General features: G+C 40.0%; 1 protein-coding gene across 1 annotated transcript in view; it reads right to left on the reverse strand.

Annotated features, from left to right (window-relative positions):
* Positions 1–20101, reverse strand: part of dnah9 (dynein, axonemal, heavy chain 9) — a 117545-nt gene that overhangs the window by 75056 nt on the left and 22388 nt on the right. The window contains exons 20-27 of the mRNA XM_084433490.1: positions 13693–14563; positions 13197–13327; positions 11081–11207; positions 10675–10827; positions 10025–10150; positions 8372–8611; positions 5591–5745; positions 4084–4240 (exon numbers count right to left, since the gene is read on the reverse strand). Coding sequence (XP_084289616.1) covers positions 4084–4240; positions 5591–5745; positions 8372–8611; positions 10025–10150; positions 10675–10827; positions 11081–11207; positions 13197–13327; positions 13693–14563 — 1960 coding nt within the window. The remainder of the gene's footprint in view (positions 1–4083; positions 4241–5590; positions 5746–8371; positions 8612–10024; positions 10151–10674; positions 10828–11080; positions 11208–13196; positions 13328–13692; positions 14564–20101) is intronic.

The raw sequence follows: 20101 nt of genomic DNA on the forward strand, positions 1-20101 counted from the left end.
TTGTTCGGGTGATGTCTGTTTATTTGTTAGTCTAGCCACGGTGTTAAATAAAAACCTTGGATTATTTTGGTTATTTTCTATTAGTTTGCGGAGGTGCTCAGCCCTGGCTGCTTTTAGGGCCTTTTTATAACGTGACATACTGTCTTTCCACGCGATTCTAAAGACCTCTAAATTAGTTTGTTTCCATTTACGCTCTAAAATACGGGTTTCTCTCTTTAGAACATGCGTGGTATTGTTGTACCACGGTGCTTTAATTTTCTCTCTGACCTTTTTTAATCTAATAGGTGCAACAACATCCAATGTTCTAGAGAGAATAGTGCTCATAGTGCTAGTTAGTTCTTCTAGTTCATCTGTTTGTTTGGGTTCAGGCAGCAGCTGAGACAGATCGGATAAGCAATTTGAGAAATTATCTATGGTGGATGGAAGGATTGTTCTGCCTGGTTGATAACGCGGCGCTGCATGACATATTACAGCAGTACGTAATATGCAAGTTACCATGTAATGGTCAGTGACTTCATCACTTTGCGGTATAATATCTATATCGGTTGGATCGGTTCCATGTGATATAATTAAATCGAGTGTATGATTAAGACGATGAGTTGGTCCGGTGACGTTTTGCTTGACCCCAAATGAATTTAATAAATCTGTAAACGCAGCCCCTAACGCATCATTTGGATTATCTACGTGTATGTTAAAATCTCCAACAATTAATGCTTTATCGACATTGACTAATAGGTCTGAGAGAAAATCTGCAAACTCTTTTAGGAAATCAGCGTAAGGCCCAGGCGGTCTATATACGGTAGCCAAGGCTAGAGATAATAGGGATGTTTTTCTAACATCTAAGAGCGTAACATTTAGTACAAGTACTTCAAACGAAATAAACTTATAACCCGCTTTCTGAGTAACATTGAGAATATCTCTATAAATTGTCGCAACACCACCGCCACGACCAATTAGACGGGGCTCATGCTTATAGGAGTATCCAGGAGGAGCAGACTCATTTAGACCGAAATAATCATTTGGTTTAAGCCAGGTTTCAGTTAGGCAAAGTACATCGAAGCTATTATCTGTGACTATTTCATTTACAATAACTGCCTTAGGTGTGAGTGATCTAATGTTTAGAAGACCTAGCTTTAGAAATTGTTTTTGTTTACTAATAGCAACATTTTCTGTTTTAATAACAATTAGATTTTTCCTAGATCCTGCAGTAGATATATTATTTGATCTCACTAAACGAGGAATAGACACGGTTTCTATGCAATATTCTACACTAGTATTTATATCAGTTAAATTGGTGCAGCAGAGACTATGATTTGGACTTTTGGTTACTAGTCAAAAGGTATTTAACATTTTGGAGATGTTATCCGACAGAAGATCTGCTCCGAATCTGCTTGGGTGTAAGCCATCGGCACGGAAAAGCCTAGGACGCTCCCAAAACAGATTCCAATTATTTACAAAGAGCAGTTTCTGCTCATTGCACCATGACATTAACCATTCATTTAGCGCAAATAATCTGCTAAACTTTTCATGTCCTAGTCGGTACGTGGGAAGCGGTCCTGACACTATGATCGTTGTTTCAGGCGATGTGCTGCGTACCGTATCGATCAGATTCCTGAAGTCTTTCTTCAGAATCTCTGTCTGGCGCATCCTGATGTCGTTCACTCCCGCGTGGAGGACAACAGTTCCGACGCGCTCGTCACCGTTCAGAATCTCGGGAACGTGAGTAGCGATTTCAGAAACACGAGCACCAGGAAAGCAGTGACTGTGCACCTTACTTTTACCTAACGTTGCGCGTACGTGCCGAATGATGGAATCGCCGATGATCACAGCATCGCGTTCTGTTTCGCGAAGAGGGGAGAAGCGGTTTTGTGTGGATAACTCGAAAACCGGGAGGGTCGGAGAGAGTCTTGGTCTAGACCTGACTCGCGTCTTCCGCTGCGGAACCACCCAGGCTTCGTGGTGGCGTGTTGGAGCCGGAGTGAACGAGACCATGGCTGATCGCGACCTCGGCGCTCGGGACCTATGTTGAGAAACGCACGGAGTAGACGAAGTCGGAGTCAGCGGGTTAGTAACGTTAATCTCTGATTTGTGTGCATCGGCGCGTGATGTTTCAAGAGCTAACCGCCGGTCTATCAGCTCGGCTTGTCTCAATAAAAGGTCGTGGATCTGTTTCTCAACAGCTTCCAGCTCAGACTGCAGTGCGTGCAGCTCAAATGTGTCCTCACCTGCACCAAAAGGTAGACTACTTTCATCTGATATATTCGCCATTTTAACAGATGGACAGTAAGTTAGCAACGAAGCTACCAGTGATGCTATCAATATTAATACTAATTTATGACTGAAGTTTTAGATATAATCCGTCTTTTTAGTGGTACGGGTGTAGAGTAGACGCACGATAGGCGAAAAATGTTTGTAAGTGAGTGTTGAGAAGACGCGTTCAGCCGTGATCCACGGGAGTAACCTATAGGAGTATCCAGCGTTGGATCACTAATAGGCTTGAGACGCGTCTGCTCAACAGTCCGCGTTGTAACTATGAGGGTTGAGCAGTAGTGCTTCTCAGTGAGGTAAAGTAGAAAATGTTTGTTGTAAGTTTAAAGAATAAAATCAAGATTTATAAATCAAATCGATGGAGCTCCAAAGACAACAACGCGTTCAGACGCGACGCATGCGCATTGGGTGTCAGCAGTGGTCAGGTGGGATAGACTGGGTGTCAGCAGTGGTCAGGGTGGGATAGATTGGGTGTCAGCAGTGGTCAGGTGGGGTGTCAGCAGTGGTCAGGTGGGATAGATTGGGTGTCAGCAGTGGTCAGGTGGGATAGATTGGGTGTCAGCAGTGGTCAGGTGGGGTGTCAGCAGTGGTCAGGTGGGATAGACTGGGTGTCAGCAGTGGTCAGGTGGGATAGATTGGGTGTCAGCAGTGGTCAGGTGGGATAGATTGGGTGTCAGCAGTGGTCAGGTGGGATAGATTGGGTGTCAGCAGTGGTCAGGTGGGATAGATTGGGTGTCAGCAGTGGTCAGGTGGGGTGTCAGCAGTGGTCAGGTGGGGTGTCAGCAGTGGTCAGGTGGGATAGATTGGGTGTCAGCAGTGGTCAAGGTGGTGAACCGCGGTCAGTAAAGATGAGATCAACACGTCTCCATCGACAGCAAGCGCTGAGGAGGCCAGAATACTGACACGGCTTCAGAGGTAAACAAGCCCAGCCTCAGAGCTTCACTAATGGACCCCATGATGAGCCAAGCACATTAGGAGATCTCTCAGAAGACGGAGGACAGGATCAGAGCAATAACACGGACACACAGATTCATCAGAGAGTTCAGAGCTCGCTGTGAACTTGATTTAAAGCTGTTCCGATCAAAACAACACTGGTTATATTGAAAATATTATTAGGAGCGTTTCTAGCTTTCCATCAGTCACATGTCCCCATATTTCCACACTCTTATGGAAGGCCATAACTGTGTTCACCTGGAGTGCAGAGTCACTCATGAGCAATACAGAGCTGCCGGGCCACTGACAAACATTAGACGAGTTCTGTACAGTGAGTTGCAGGAAGTATCGCCTCATCCAGCCTCATAAAGCACAGAGAGACTCTGCACACGATTCAGTGAGTTTGGTTGGTGAACTGAATGAATCAAACCTTTTTTCAAACTAGTTTAGCGATTAGATCAAAATAGTGATTAATTTGTGCATTTGGCATCTCTAGTTCTGATTCTAAACAGCTGATAGAAAACACACATGATATGATTGCAGAAGTATTATCAGGGAACATTACTCTCAGGCCAGTCTACAGTTCTTTACTGAATCACAGCGATCTTTCACTGGGGCTCGTGCATCAGTTACTGCTACTGCTACAGTACACTCAAGTCCCATTGCATTGTGGGATACAGTACTGTTCCTGTTCATTCGTTCACACGTCGGAGCAGAACCCGAGATCATGGGTTCAATTTGCGTGGAATGCAGGAACTGATCAACTGTATTCCTCTAATGCAGTGTAAGTGACTGTGGATAAAAGCAAATGCCAAATGCATGAATGTAAATGTCGATGCTAAAGCCCATTTCAGCAGCCTGTGATGCTCTAGTTCTGGTCACCTTGTAGTCCATCTGCTCGGAGCAGTTGAACACGTAGACCATGATGCCCAGGGCTCGGCCCAGGTCCTTGGTGGTCTCGGTTTTGCCGGTGCCGGCGGGACCAGCCGGGGCTCCGCTCATGACCAGATGCAGTGACTGGGTCAGTGTGATGTAACATCTGCATTCGAGAGGAGAACAACAAGCTTTAGCAGACAAACACCAACACAAATGTTCAGTTGCATACAATATGTGGCGTATAAATATAGACTGTTTCCCCACAGCTAAAGTCCTGTTATTACAGGGGTGACCAGAGACTCAGCCTGAGCAAACGGCTCGACTCTAGGAGAACGGATCACCTTTTACACCTGATATCCCACATGACTGTGGTGTGTTTACTGATGACCTGTGCGGAGAACAAACGCAGGATATTTGGCAAGCCTGTACCCCTGAAGAGTCCTTCAGCGAAGAGAATTTGCATTATTAAGCAAGGACGGCACTGTTTTACATAATTTACACAAACAGGCAATGTTCCTGAATCAACATCCTCTGCTGGTCTAGGAAAAACAATCTGATTCTGATTCTTTTTTTAGGGAATTGAAAATGATTACTTACGAGCCAGATCAACTGTGTTACGCTGAACACAAAAGCTGTATGTTGTATATCAAAGCTGAATTTTCAGCATCATTACTCCAGTCTTCAGTGTCACATGATCCTTCAGAAATCATTCTAATATGAGGATTTGATGCTCATTTATGATTATTATCAATAAAATAAAATAAAATAAAATGGAAAACAGTTTTGCTGCTTCGTATTTCTGTGGAAACTGTGATTTTTCAAGATTCTTTGATGAATATAAAATGCAAAAGAACAGCATTTATATGAAATACTGTAGAATAATTGTTAACATTCTAAATGTCTTTACTGTCATTTTTGATCAATTTAGTGCGTCCTTTCTGAACTAAAGTATTCATTTCTTTCCAACCCCAAACTTTTGAACAATAGTGTACATTTTTCATGATCCCTAATTCATAACATGCAAGTCTGGAGAGTTTCTGTTAAGCTTGCAAGGTTCAGATATTGATTTTATAAGAAACCAAGCAAAACAGCAAATGAAATATTTTGGGGGAAACTAATTTAAAGCTCTAAGAAAACTCTATAAGTGAGCCAGCTCTGCAGATGAATCACTCTCAGCGGCCGCGTATCTTAATGGAGCCATCTGTGCCACCGGTGTCATGTGTCTGCACACTCGCTCTGCTCAGTGAGAATGAAAGACGGACGTGACACGCGGTCAGCAGAGCTCAGAGACGCACCATATGCTCGGGAAGCTGCACTGCCATTTACTTGACCATCAAACAGGAGCGTCTCTGCTTTGTTATGCTTTCAAAGGGTCGAGGACAGGCTGAAGACAGATCCTCCCGAGCAGCCTGTCCTCTTTCAGCTTAAGGCCATCTGAGGGATGCCTGTGTCTCTGTGAGGATGTTCAGAACCAGTCACTTCAGACCTAAAGCTGTCCGTCAGAACGTCTCACCTGTCTGTGAGCGGAGTGATAACTAATCGAGGAGTGTTGCCCAGGTACTCGTACGAGTAGAGGAACTGTGCGTCGCAGATGTTGGCGAAGCAGTGCTTCTCGCCCCAGCGGTGCCGGAGCTGGGACAGCCAGAGAAAGGCCTGAGAGCTCTCCACCTGAGAGAGAGGAGAGGGAAGGGTTAGCAGGAGGCCTTCCAGTGAGAAGAACACAACATGAGCAATCGCATGAGACTGAATAATGCTGGCAAATGGTGTGAATAGAGGCAGAATTGAATATTCTCTTATGAGGAGCCTGAAGGCCTGTTCACATGACTCACACAGTGAACTCAGCGTTAACCCATGCAGTGTTCAGTCAAGCATCGCAGCGTGTGTTCAAAGTTCAAACCATCTCTACTTCTGAAGGCAATGATTCACATGACGTATGCAATGCGTTTGGAATAAATTCTGATTCTAGTAGTGTTTAGGAATACACAATATCCAGGGTTCCCACACCTTGGTTAACTTCAAATTCAAGGACCTTTCAAGGACTTTCCAGGTCCAATACCCTCAAATTCAAGGACTTAATGTGGGGACACATTTGTTGTGTACAACAACAAACGATGAGGTACCATGGGTAGTTTCATGCGCGCGTACAACACAAAGTACCTCTTGCGGGAAACACTTAACGTAACCAGGGTTTTCCCTGGCTCAAAACGAGGCGGAGGTGGTAAAATCCTAATAATGTATTTTAATAATAAGATAATTAAATTAGTATTTTTTGTAGATCATCATATAGCCTAATGTGTTTCCCACATTGTTTTTGTGGGTGGAGCTTGGTCCCTTTAGGGGGGTCCGGGGGCATGCCCCCCCTGGAAGAAAATTTTGTATATTTTAAAGATAAATTCATTAATCTGGTGCACTTTGAGTCACCCGAATCCACTGTTAAAAAGAAATAATCCACCCGCAAAACCGCCCATATTCTTTGATTTAGATATCTGCATCTGATCATCATCACATTACAATTATTCAAATGAGCGTTAAGCATGATAATATGGTAACATATCACACTGAAGTAGGCTGATTTAAAATGAGCATTTATTTAAAATAAAAGTTCTTCTTTTGGCAAAATTACATAATTCCTTAATAGCTTAAACAGAGGCTTTACTCCCTTCAAACTTAAGTTGTCAATGTTTCATTACATCACTGTTTGAAAACACTAATTTTTTTGTACCTTTTATAAAGGGCATTTTTCCCCTAATTTTATTAAATGTATCTCCATCTTTCATTTCAAATTCTTACATTTGATCAATATATTCAATTAAAATAATAAGACACTAGGCTGTTACAAAACTAATTAAATCATTTACATTGAAAAATTATAACTGTATTTAAATTAGATTATTTTAAATATTTTTGAATATACAAATAAGGAATGTTGAAAAGAATGATACTTTATGAAACTAAACCGCCAGTAGGAGGCGGCAGGCGCCCGTCTTAATGAGCGAGTCATTGAGTCATTCATTCAAACGATTCGTTCAAACGGCTGATTTATTCAGAATGAGGCAGTTTATGAATGGGTAATTGAATCTTTGACTCAACCGATTCGTTCAAAACGCTTAATCATTCAGTAATGCAACAAGTGTTTGTGTGAGATGCGCTATGGTTCTGCTGTGATCTTTGTTTGGAACTTTTTCGCTGCTGAAACAGAACAAAAACAGTCATTGCGTCTAAAATGTAAGTGACTTAACTTTAACTATTTGTTTATTGAACTGTTATGAAATCAGTCTCGATTTCAATCTTGATGGCATTCAGGAAAACAGCTCTCTGGTCGTGTAACTGCGCAAGCCTCAACAGCGCAACATTGTTACCGTTAGGTAGGCCTATATTATTATCAACTATAGGCTATCAATCACCTCTTACATTAAATGAAATAAAACAGAATCATCCTCGCGGTTTCTGTGATTCCCTAGTTATTTTTTATTGTCAAGAGCCGGAGGCGGCACGAAATTTGACGGAGGCGGCCGCCTCATAATTCTCTATGCAGGAAAAACCCTGGTAACGTAACGCGTAAATGCGCTTAACTAGTGTAAATCAAGCAAGCTAGTATGCATAGGCCATGAACTGTTGGCTAAATAACACATTAGGGGACCGGAGTGAATATGGAATTTTTTCCAGATGAAATAAATTCAAGCACTTTCAAGCACCTGTCTCTATGTATGTTTATTTTCAAAAACTTTCCAGGGCCTTGAAAAAAAAAATTCAGATTCACAAACTTTCAAGGATTTCAAGGACCCGTGGGAACCCTGATATCACTATATCAGGAGAGAAAAGTCAAGACTGTTTAGTTTTAGAACTCAAAATAAAATCACGTTTCGTGAACAAAAATACAATATTTCTTATCTATAAGCGTTCATGCACAAGTTGTTTTCTCTTTCAATCTTCAGGAGTTTGTTCAGTTCTAAGCTCAAATTTCACTGTTTACTGTGCTCAAACCCTGCTTTCTGGCTGACATCACCTTCCAGTGGCGCTGCAATGCAGAGGTCGACGTTAGAATCATGTGAAAAGGCCTCAAGCCAATCTTCTATTCTACAGAACTGTAGAATATTCAAGTGAGAACGAAATATGAGTAAATCACATGAGAGCACATCGAGACTTTCATTATGCTGGCAAATTGTGTGAATAGAGCCAGAATTGAATATTCTCCTATGAGACCCCTAATGCATGTGTGGGCTCAGCTCATCTGCAGGAATCTGAGGAAAATAACTCTTGATATGGGCAGATGAGATGAGACAAAGAGCTGTACCTTCTGGTCAATGATCTTTTCCACCACGTCTCTTGCATGGACGTCAATGGTGCAGATGGTCATGACCTTCTGCCGGTCTCCAGGGGTGAGCTGGCCAATCAGCATGGTGATCAGGGTGTTCAACTGACTCACTTGCTTTCTATAGTGTTCCTTCATTGCGTTCTCATATCTCTGCTCCAGGCTGGAGAACGCAAAGTCTACATCAGAGGACCACCAGATCTGAGTGCAGGTGAGAGCCACCTGTGGAAACACACACAGCAAGAGTGATGGTCTGTTTAGCACTGTGCTGATTATTACAGATGGTTTATTACAAATTATATTATCAGCACAACAATGAGTGAAAAGTTTCACACTGATGTCAGGATGTCTTCGTGTTTGGTACAGTATGTGGGTCACTGACGTACTTGTGTCCATGTAAAAAGTAATAATATGTAAGATGCACACACACATGTGTTCAAGGTGTAAGAAAAAAATATATATGCAATATATATATATATATATATATATAAATATACATACGGAACTGAATCGTCACAAAACTTTATCAGTCGCACTTGTTTTAACCCTTGCCAATTTAAGTATTATTTATGCATGAACGGACAAATACAGACAAAATTATTTCAAAATATCCGTCCAGGCGAATATCCTAGTAAGCATGTCTTAAGTGAGCGTCAGCAGTTGAGAAAGAGAACGCATGTGTATCAGTATATCAGAAATGTCCATTAAGTCTTAAAGTGACGGCAGCCTAATATTCCTGCTGCCTCGTCATTAATGTTATTCAAACAACAAAATTACTCACTGCTCTTGACTGAATAATGTTTGTAACTCTCATAAGGATGAATCTATATTTAATTTGTACAGTGAAGACTGCAGAGTTATTTTATATTTGATTACTTTTACCTATTCATGTTTTGTGTGTGCCTGAAACCTTCTCAGACCTACCTGAAAAACCTGAAGAGCAGTTTCCCTCATTTGTATCTTGTTCTATTGTATTTATTTGTGATATTGCTTGTAATTTGGTTATTTGTAAAAATAAAAAAATCTAATAAAAATAAAAGCTTGTTTGGCAGAAAAGATGATGCCAAAATACTTTCATTTTCAAGAATTTCCTTCTTTTTTATTCATTATGACATCCGGACAGTCATTTCACTTCAGACTTAACACTTCCAAAGAAATATCAAAATTAATTTTAATTCAGAAACTAAAACATGTTCATAACAGTTTGCGAAGGTAATTTGGAAATTGTCAATGTCACACATGTGCTGATTCGATGAGTGACCAGAAGAACGTCTTCTGTCAGAACATTCTTCAAATCCCTGCAATTTTATTCACAGGTTTAAATGAGACTTTGAATCACATTTTCGGTCTCAGACGTTTGTATCCACTATATCAAATGAATAATCATGATTTAAAGACACATGCATCACTGTTGCCCCGTTGCTATTAGGCAAATTGCGAACACCCAAAAAACAGCCTTTATTTTGTCTTCACGTGCAGACTGGGTGCACTCTGGCTCGGCTGTAGTGATACTGCCAGAAATATCTCTCAATATCTTAATTCTATGCAGCAATTCTATTTCCTCATAAATATTCTCTCATTCAGACACAATCAGCCTCGGGATGTGTCAGCTTCATGTGCTAATGGATGACGCACCTGTGCCGGGTAGTCCAACAGCCACTGTTCCCTGGGCTTCTCTGAGTAGGCCTTGACGGCCTTGGACATCTCGTGACGCACAGTGTCCCTCATGGCGTCCAGAACACGGTTCAGCCACACCTCCACCTGGACAAGCACAGCTCCATGCATTAAACCACTCCAGTGCCATGAGAAGCTTGTCAGCAGCCTCATACTGTAAATTAGTTCCACTACAAATATGTATGCATCTGTCTAATCCATAAGCAGATGTCTGAGGAGCGCTGGAGCACAACTCCACGAGAATGCAGAACTTCAGCCGCAGGATTAGACAGTAAACCACAGCATTATCAGCTTTATAACAGCACATCCTCCAAACATGACTGCATTTATACCCTTCCTGGAGAACGTGTTTCCCGGTGGAAAGTGCTAGAGGTTTCCATCTCTGATATTCTGGACTCTAAACCTAGGGGAGTATGTCACCTGATATATTGTCAGTCACTGGGAAGAGTAACAGCACACCTCTCCTCAACAAGAGCATGATTTGAGGTGTCATTTCAGCCCTATAATGCTTTTGGTAAACAGTACGCTGCACAGTGTCTCTGTGAACTAACTCCTCTATTTGCCCTCCTGATAATTGCTGGTGCATTGTGGGTAAGGTGTGCCGGCTGTACCTGCCCAGTGCAGTCGCAGGGCTGGCTGAAGGGGACGTACTCGTCCTCCTTGCTGAACATGCCCAGCCCCGTCTTGGTGAGTTTGCCGTCGCCGTCCGTCTCAAACTTCAGCCTCGCCATATTGTCAAACAACTTTGAAAGGTGTTTCTGAACCTGAGGGAGAAAACACAAGGCTTCACAACTGCACAGCTGCTGTTCCGGGCGAAGTTTGTCCTAATGTGACACATCATGGAAACTTGCAGTTTGCCTTCAAGACAGTTTGGGAAGCAGGAATCAACACTGCCATCTAGTGTGTGCAAAAGGCACATAAATGCAGCTTAGCCATGAGCAAACCTCATCCTTAGTGCTGCAACATTTAGCACATATGTCACATGATAGGGACGGTGGTATGCTAGGTGTGGTGTACCTGGTGCGGGTCAGTGCCACTGGACAGGATGTCGAGCAGGTCAGCTGAGGAGATGAAGTAGAAGCGTGGAAAGGCCAAGCGTTTGGTGTCCAGATACTGAGACAGGGCTTTTTCACACAGAGACAATCTGCAAGAACAGGGGCAATGACTTTCACTCTCTCAGTCCCAGAGATAAACAGCAGCTCAACGCAAAGCATCATGGGACACGGTGTGCTTTCCGAAATGAGGTTCCTTAAAGGAATAGTTTACACTGTCAGTCACATGATGCACAAGAAATAAACGCTATCAAGAAAGTGTTCAAATGTGCCATTTTTAATTGATCATGAGTTTGAATGAGATTAGTGAGAATCGTCAGTGTAAAGACAGACGTCTGGAACGGCTTCAGAATAAGTGTGATAGAGCACAGGTCTAATGGACAACTCTACTGTAGATCCATGATGCTTTATTTGGCCTTTCTAATGCTGGACAGTTTAAAGACACACCCACACCGAGAACAATAACTATAACTATAATGGTAACACTTTACAATAAGGTTCATCAGTTATCATTAGTTTACTACATGTGTTAGCATGAACTAATAATGAACTGCACTTATACAGCATTTATTTATCTTAGTTAATAAGTTAATTCAACATTTGCTGATACATTATTAAAATCAAAGGTTGTATTAGTGAACATTAGTTAATGCACTGTGAACTAACATGAACAAACAACGAACAGCTGGATTATTATTAACTAACATTAACAAAGATTCACTAATACTGTAATAAATGTATTTCTCATTGTTAGTTAATGCATTAACTAATGTTAACTAATGAACCTTATTGTAAAGTCATACCACTAAAATTATATTAACACCTATACCTGTTTATTATAATGTTCTGTTTACTATAATGTTGTTTACTATAATGTTGTTTACTATAATGTTCCGTTTACTATAATGTTCTGTTTACTATAATGTTGTTTACTATAATGTTCTGTTTACTATAATGTTCTGTTTACTATAATGTTCTGTTTACTATAATGTTGTTTACTATAATGTTGTTTACTATAATGTTGTTTACTATAATGTGTCTGTTTACTATAATGTTCTGTTTACTATAATGTTCTGTTTACTATAATGTTCTGTTTACTATAATGTTCTGTTTACTATAATGTTGTTTACTATAATGTTCTGTTTACTATAATGTTCTGTTTACTATAATGTTCTGTTTACTATAATGTTGTTTACTATAATGTTGTTTACTATAATGTGTCTGTTTACTATAATGTTCTGTTTACTATAATGTTGTTTACTATAATGTTCTGTTTACTATAATGTTCTGTTTACTATAATGTTCTGTTTACTATAATGTTGTTTACTATAATGTTCTGTTTACTATAATGTTGTTTACTATAATGTTGTTTACTATAATGTGTCTGTTTACTATAATGTTCTGTTTACTATAATGTTGTTTACTATAATGTTCTGTTTACTATAATGTTGTTTACTATAATGTTCTGTTTACTATAATGTTGTTTACTATAATGTTCTGTTTACTATAATGTTGTTTACTATAATGTTCTGTTTACTATAATGTTGTTTACTATGATGTTCTGTTTACTATAATGTTGTTTACTATAATGTTCTGTTTACTATAATGTTGTTTACTATGATGTTCTGTTTACTATAATGTTGTTTACTATGATGTTCTGTTTACTATAATGTTGTTTACTATGATGTTGTTTACTATAAGCACGCTGAAGTTTTGTCGTCTGATTAATGTTGCTTTTGTCTCTTTAAATGCTTGAGCTCGTAAAGCAGGATGGATTCTGATTGGCTGTCAGTGTTTTATTGTTCATCGATCTGAAAGTGATTCCAACGATATCGTTCCTCTTAGTCTTTATCGTTATAATTATGGACTCCACTATTTCCATAGAGTTGAATGATCTTTAAAACGTTATAGTTATAGTTATTGCCTTCAACCTTTGTTTTAAGGAAAAGAGCTGGTCAAGCATTCTGCCCAATATCTCTTTTTTATGAAGGAAAGAAAGGAATACGGGGAGCTGGAGCAAATGAAGGCGACACAGGTTTGGAGTCAGCTACTCCTGTGAGGTGATCAGGTGATCAGCAAACCTGCTCTGCATGTCCTCTAGTTTGCTGTAGAGCCCAGGTTTATTGGTGGCCTCCACAACGATCGGGGTTCTCCTGGCATCCAGCGCCAGCTCTTTAAAATCAGCATCGATACCGTCAAAGCATTTGGAATCCTGTGGAGACATTCATGAGAGAATGAGTCGAGACAACTGAGTTTGCCATAAAGAAAAACCTCAAAGAACCCTCTGACATTCTGAGGAACATCTGTGTCTCGGCCGCAGGCGCCCAGCAGTAATTATCCAAATGTTTTCGGCCAAAAGCATTTTCATCTCTCATCTAGATCTATGAATAGAGCGCCAGAGGGCAGGACAAGATGCTACTCTAATCTTTCTCCATTAAAGTCTGTTTCACATTTCCTTCTTTACTATTCCGGCTGTTTTTACATGTGTGTGTGTGTGTTCGGTGGCTATTCGAGGGCAAGATAAGTTTTCAGTCAAGAAAGCATGAATAATAATAGAAACACGTCAGCAAGACCGACCTCGGGAAGCTGGGAGCGAATGTCATCCGATCCGATAAAGATGCTCTCCAGGTGAGACCAGGTCCTCTGCACTTCAAACCAGATGGAGATCACGGAGTCAGTCACCGAGAGCTTTCTCTGCCACGTGGAAACCTCCTCCAAGAAGAACGAGATGTACTTGGATGTCATGAGGTTCTGCAGCTGCACCTGGTTGTCCTCCAGCGTTTCGATGAGCTCTTCGTTGGACTTGAGCAGAGGGATCTCAGTGCGTGGGTGAGGCTCGAAGTCGAAGGCCATGCTGGTCCAGGTGGCGTCCAGCTCGCCCAGCACCTTCTCCATACCCATCTCCTTCACGGCCCGGTCCACGATGCCCCGCACCTCGTCCTCGAAGTGGTGCAGGTTGAGGCGCAGCAGGTCGGCCAGCGTGGTGTCCTGGTCCATGGTGAAGTGGACCCCGGTGGCGTTCATCAGCTGGAACCAGTGGCGCGCTCGGATGGCCGGGTTCTGCAGCTCTGCCACGGCTCTCAGCGAGATCAGTGTGTTCTTCACGGTGCCGTCGAGTCCGCTGAAGGCGTCCCACGAGCGAGCCTCTTTGTCCAGCGATCGCAGCTCTTTGGAGAAGCGCTTGCACTCCATCTCCATGTCGTCCACGTTGATCTGCCTCCAGGGCGTCGTCTGCCAGGCGTCCAGACTCGTCTGGACCACCAGCGCCAGATCCCACAGCTCCTTGAGGATGGGCAGCTCTTTTCGGCACTGCTTCAGCTGTTTAAAGTCTGATATGTTCACTTCAAAGAGATTAGCCGACTCAATGAGCCCAGCCATCATAGTGTCCATCTCCTGGATCTGCTCGTGTGCGGCGTCCAGCATCTCATGCGGATTCACACAGTCAGTTCTGAAAACAAATGGAGACCATATTTCACCAAGCTGCAACCTTCCGGTGTCTCTCTTGAAGCCAACACTGAAGTGACTTAAACTGCAGTTCATGGACTGGCCACTAGAGGCCGGCTGCAGAAGAGACTCAATCCTATAGACCCCCATGTTAAAATGCCCAACTTTACAGCAGAAAAAACATGTTTACAATCTGGTGCAAAAAGTGGTACAGATGGTGGACAACCAAAATGCCTATTACCGCCGCGGCAGCGGCGAAAATAAACCAGCCGCATTTCAAAGTCGTTCCCGAAATGACCGCCAGGTGGCGCAAAGGGACATTGTGCAAAACAGCAGCAATTGCCGCATTTTAAAATGTAAGTGGGTTAACCGGTAAATATAAAACCCTAAGCCTAATAGGCATATTTTTCATATATATAAATAGGCCTATAAGGCTACAACAGAATAGAACCAAAGATAGAATAAATTTTAGAACTGAAAAAATAGAATCAAAAGTTAAAAATAGAAGCGATATTAGGAGCAATGACGCGGAATATTTTTTACTATTCTATTGAGGAATTAGATAAATGAAGAGCTCTCGTGAGCGATACAATTGCATAGTAATTTATAGTGATTTCAAAAGCAGTCCTTAAAAAAAAAAAAATACATGGAGTGTGGCATAATTTTTGAGAGATTACTCGGAACGCGTTTTAGTTAAGATCCTGGTTTCAATGCCCTTAATCTATATAGGCTAGGCTACTGCTTTAAAAAAATGTCACAACGCGTTTTGAGATTGTTTTGAATTAAAGATTGAAGTTTAAAATGTAGTGTTTTGGCACACCAGGCCGAGTGGCGTTACGCATTGTTCAAAAATCAGGTTTTATTCTGGCATGTTGAATTGGCGTTAGATTTTTTTTATTTAGATTTATTAGATTTAGATTTTAGATTTCGTTAGATTTATTTTTCTCATAACAGCTAAAATAACTAATATATGCCTTGTCTTAATATGACCTACTTAATATAGGCAATAGGCATATAATAGCCTATATAATAAATTAGCAAAACTTGGCCACTAAATATTTAATTTTCAATTATTTTAATTATCACAATTAAAGTTTTAATTTTATTAAATTGAACAAGCGCAACAATCAGCATTTAATCAAATATTCTAAAAGATGTATTATTAATAATAATGTTATTTCGTTTTTTCGACATGTGTGCGTACAACAAGCAAGATGTGTATTTGTAAATCCGGTGATGCGTGCATTGATTTTTATCAATAAACTAGTGTTTTCTGACAGTGTCGACTGCAAAGATGAAGTTGACGATCGCCATATTTGTAGTGAACGCACCTAGAGAGAAATGCACATAAAGACATAATCAGAGTAGCCTTTTTCTTTTCGTTTTGAATTATTTCGTTTGAAGACATTTCAAGCTTTGTGTATTTGATGTATTTATCATGTCTGTGTGAGGCATACCCTGAGTTTCGTTAAGTTAGGAGGATGAGATGCGCTCCAGCTGACGTGCAATGCAAGTGACCGCGCGGGCGCCTCCATGATTAGTGTCTGTTATATTTGCTTCTCTTACTTATTTAAATCCAGGCAATTGGTTGATGAAAAATTGATTAAAATTAAGATACAATTTATAGAAAACGAAATTCACTTTAAAGAAAGGTTTTCTACTAAACAAAACTTAATGAAGTGGTCAAAATCATGTCTGACCCACTCCATATCCATCTCTCGATATAATGCATCCTATCTTACTCGTGCTGTTCACTTTTCATATTCAACATAGATGGAAAAAAATAACATTATAATATTTTAACAAATATGATACTAAATGAGATTATTTAATGGCTACAACAGTATAGTAAGCCTATAGACTTTTTTTTTAGAATAGAATTTTGCTGTGCACTTGCATATTAGTGTCAGCTGGGAAGGAAATATATACCAGACCTCTTGGAACTTTAATTGAATACATAGCGTTGGTAAAGCAAACTGAAATTACATCCCTACAAATTTATTAGGCCCTACTGAAAATAAATGTATCGAATTTAAGCAAAGTAGCCTAAATGTTAAGACTGTAAGCCCTTTGCTTTTTACGTAGCCTATAAAGGACTCGTATAGCCGACTTTGTGTTAATTTAATTTGTAAAGGATTTTTTTAACTCAAACATTAACACTGAAATAAATGAAACTAAATTATTGAACATTTTTTGGCACACCACGACGAGTGGCGCTATGCATTGTTCTAAAGCCAGGTTTTATTCTGGCATGTTGAATTAGTGTTCGACAAACGCGGCGGCGCGTTCATTTGAATGAAGAGCGTTTGAGCGAACACACACTGGAACGTTGGGCCATGTCGCAACGAGTGAATCATGGCCGAGTGGTTGAACTTACGTTATGATCATTTAGATGACACGGGTTCGAATCCCGAACTAACTTGGACTTCTGATATTTTTAAATTAGCCTATTAATGCATTTTATAGTCTATTGTTGATGCAGAGAGATTTGTCTAGTTCTAAAACATAGTTTTTTGCTTATAGCCTATTTACAAAATAAAATCACCATGCATTTCCATTTTACACTAAGGAACAAATATTATACAATGACTTTACTTCTGTAGCCTATAATAATTCCAATCGTAATTTCAAAAGCAGTTCTGTTTATATATATATATATATATATATATATATATATATATATATATACATATATAGCCTATGACGTTTAAACGACAAACAATAAAATCAGAACCAGTATTCTGTTGCGTTCATGGTTCCAGGCAGTAATGCATCCACGGCTTTTCAAAATGTCACAAAGCGAGATTGTTTTGAATGAAATATTGAAGTTTATAATTAAGTGTTTTGGCACACCACGACGAGTGGCAAACTCTTTGTTTTGTTTTGCAAACTCAGCTAGCCTGTGGGGGGTTTGGAGAAGGCAATAGTTGCTTAATCGTGGGGGTGCAGGACAGAGGTGTTAATGTTCCGTCTTTCATATGGAGAGTGTCGGAGCCAGCCTGATGAGCAGGCAAAGGCAACATTCTTTTAAGGATTAATTAATCTCAAAATCTCCAAAAGTCCATAGCCTATGTACAGTAGGCCCTATATCTTATTAAATTATATATTGTAGTGTTATTGATTGTATTTAAAGGTTTTCCACACACAATTTCAATTTAGCAGATACAGAGCTCTTTAATTCGCGACCCACCTCGTTTTATTGTAAGGTGAATTCAGCAAGGCATGTTGTATCTTTGAAGGAACAAAAGCTATTTGTTACAGTTTTTTCTTTCGTGATTTGTGTGGATGACACACAGCGACATATACAGTATTATCAGCTGTATTATTAATGCTTAATTTCGAGAAAGACTCGCCGCGCGCAGTGAGGGAGACCAAACTTCGTAAAAAATTATCCAGCGCGAGAGAGGCAAAGAAAAACGCCTGTTCTTAATTTATGTTGCTTTGAACTTTTTTCGTTTTGTACCGTTTTAATTTTTTAATTTAGCTGCAATTTCTTTGACAATAGAAATTTAAAATGTTGCAAGAATAAGATTCTGTGTTTCTTATTTTGCATCACAAAGGAATAAACTCTATCGATGCAACCCTGTTTAAATAAATAAACTGTCCCGACACTTTATTCATACCTTGAAATGTGCGATGGGTTTTCAAACTTAATTAATTTTCTTTTTCTTTTACATTTTCATTGTTTATTTTTTAATTGAAAGCAATACTGTATTGAAAGTATTTTTCTGATTTGTTCGATCTGTTTTGAAAAATGTCTTCCGTTGCTATGGCCGGGTATCACTGTCAGTCATCTCAATCTCGTGAATGATTCACACACACAAAAAAAATAATTTAGCAGATTAAAGACGAGCTTCATCATCTTCATTTTCTGGTGCAATCGGCTGACAGTCTTCCTCTTCCTTCATCAGATTCATCAGTGTCGTCTTTGCAGCGGCACAACTGGAATGTTGCAAATTTATGTTGTAATGTACAATTGATAATTAAACAAGATGATTGACTTTAATAAACAGATGCATATTTAAGCATCAAGAACGGAAAAACATAAACACTATCGGCTACACTGAGATTCGATCTCAGATCGTTGAAGCTCCGAGAGGCTATTGTTAATGCACTGATCACAGAGCTATGGTCTGAATAGCCTAGGTCTACTACTGTTTGTTCGGTATTTGAACCGATTTGAATTCGGCCACGAATTTGTTTTGTTTTATTTTGTTTTAAATGTAGGCCTATTTTTACATATTTTGCTTTCGTTAATGTTAACCAATTCTGTTGTAGCATAATAGGCCTATATTTTTTCCCTAAAAGTTTGTTTTATTCTCTGCCTTGTTTGTTTATATTTTTACATATTCAATCAGTCTCATTTTTGTTCAAATAATGAAAAAAGTTTTTTTATTTTTATTTTTATTTTTTATAAACAGATAGGAAACTTACCTTTTAAAATGCCGCAGTTGCTGCTGTTTTGCCCTGTCACTTGCGGCACCCGCTATAGCCTAGTCATTTCGCGAACGACTTTGAAATTCGACTGGTTTATTTTTGCTGCGGCAGTAATAGGCATTGTGGTTGATTATTTATTAAATAATTCAATTGATAATCATAACAACATGTAAGCCTGAATCTAACAAAGAATGCTTAAACCGACTAACATCGTTTAGTAACTGCAAGTCCTGAAAATGTTTTAATTTTATGTAAGTAAATGACAAGTAACCTATTGACATAGCCTTTCTAAATTATAGAAAAACTGGGCACACAATTTTAACGTGTCTACTTTGTTTAAATTTAATGAATTTGAATTCGTTTAACCACAATATTTATCTTGAATTTATCTGTGGCCTCTCAGCTCAGATTACTGCCGCGGCAGATTACGTCATAAAGAGAATAAACTGACACTTTTCAAAGTCTGTGATTACAGCGCCACTCAGCGGTAAAAGGCAGCAAATACACATCCCAATTTTGCCGCCGCGGGAACGGCGGCGGTAAAAGTCTCATTCTGGTTGTCCACCATCTGTATATAGCTCATTTTGCCCTTCATAAAAACTGTGAGGGGGGTGAATTATTTTATAACTCATCTGTTTAAATTATATTAAGCCTTAAAGTTCTGCATAATTAAGGGTGTGGCCGCTTGAGTGACAGGTGGATTGCCGCTAGACGTACTAGCCGTTTGTCTGCTGTCTGTTAGCGTCACGTCACCTCAGCTAATCCGCCTCGCTGCACATTTTCGTTTATACGGGAGTGACGCTGCCAAGATGGCGACGGCCGGCTCCGCCCACTTTAGGCTTCAGAAACGCTCTTCAGAAACACTACGGGTGACGTCACGCACACTACGCACATATGTTTTTACAGTCTATGGATTTCACACATATATCGATCTGAACTAAATCCACATTGAACAAACGTAAGCAGAATATCAGCACTATGGTCTTCTGTAGAGCTGCTTTACAATCTGAATTTGTCTCATATTTGATGAAGTTTGCATCATTGATTCTGTAATTTTCCTGTTTATTACTATGAAGCTGCTTTGAAACAATTCTCATTCTCAGAG

This window comes from Rutilus rutilus (genome assembly GCF_951802725.1).
Source record: "Rutilus rutilus genome assembly, chromosome: 16".
Classification (NCBI taxonomy): domain Eukaryota; kingdom Metazoa; phylum Chordata; class Actinopteri; order Cypriniformes; family Leuciscidae; genus Rutilus; species Rutilus rutilus.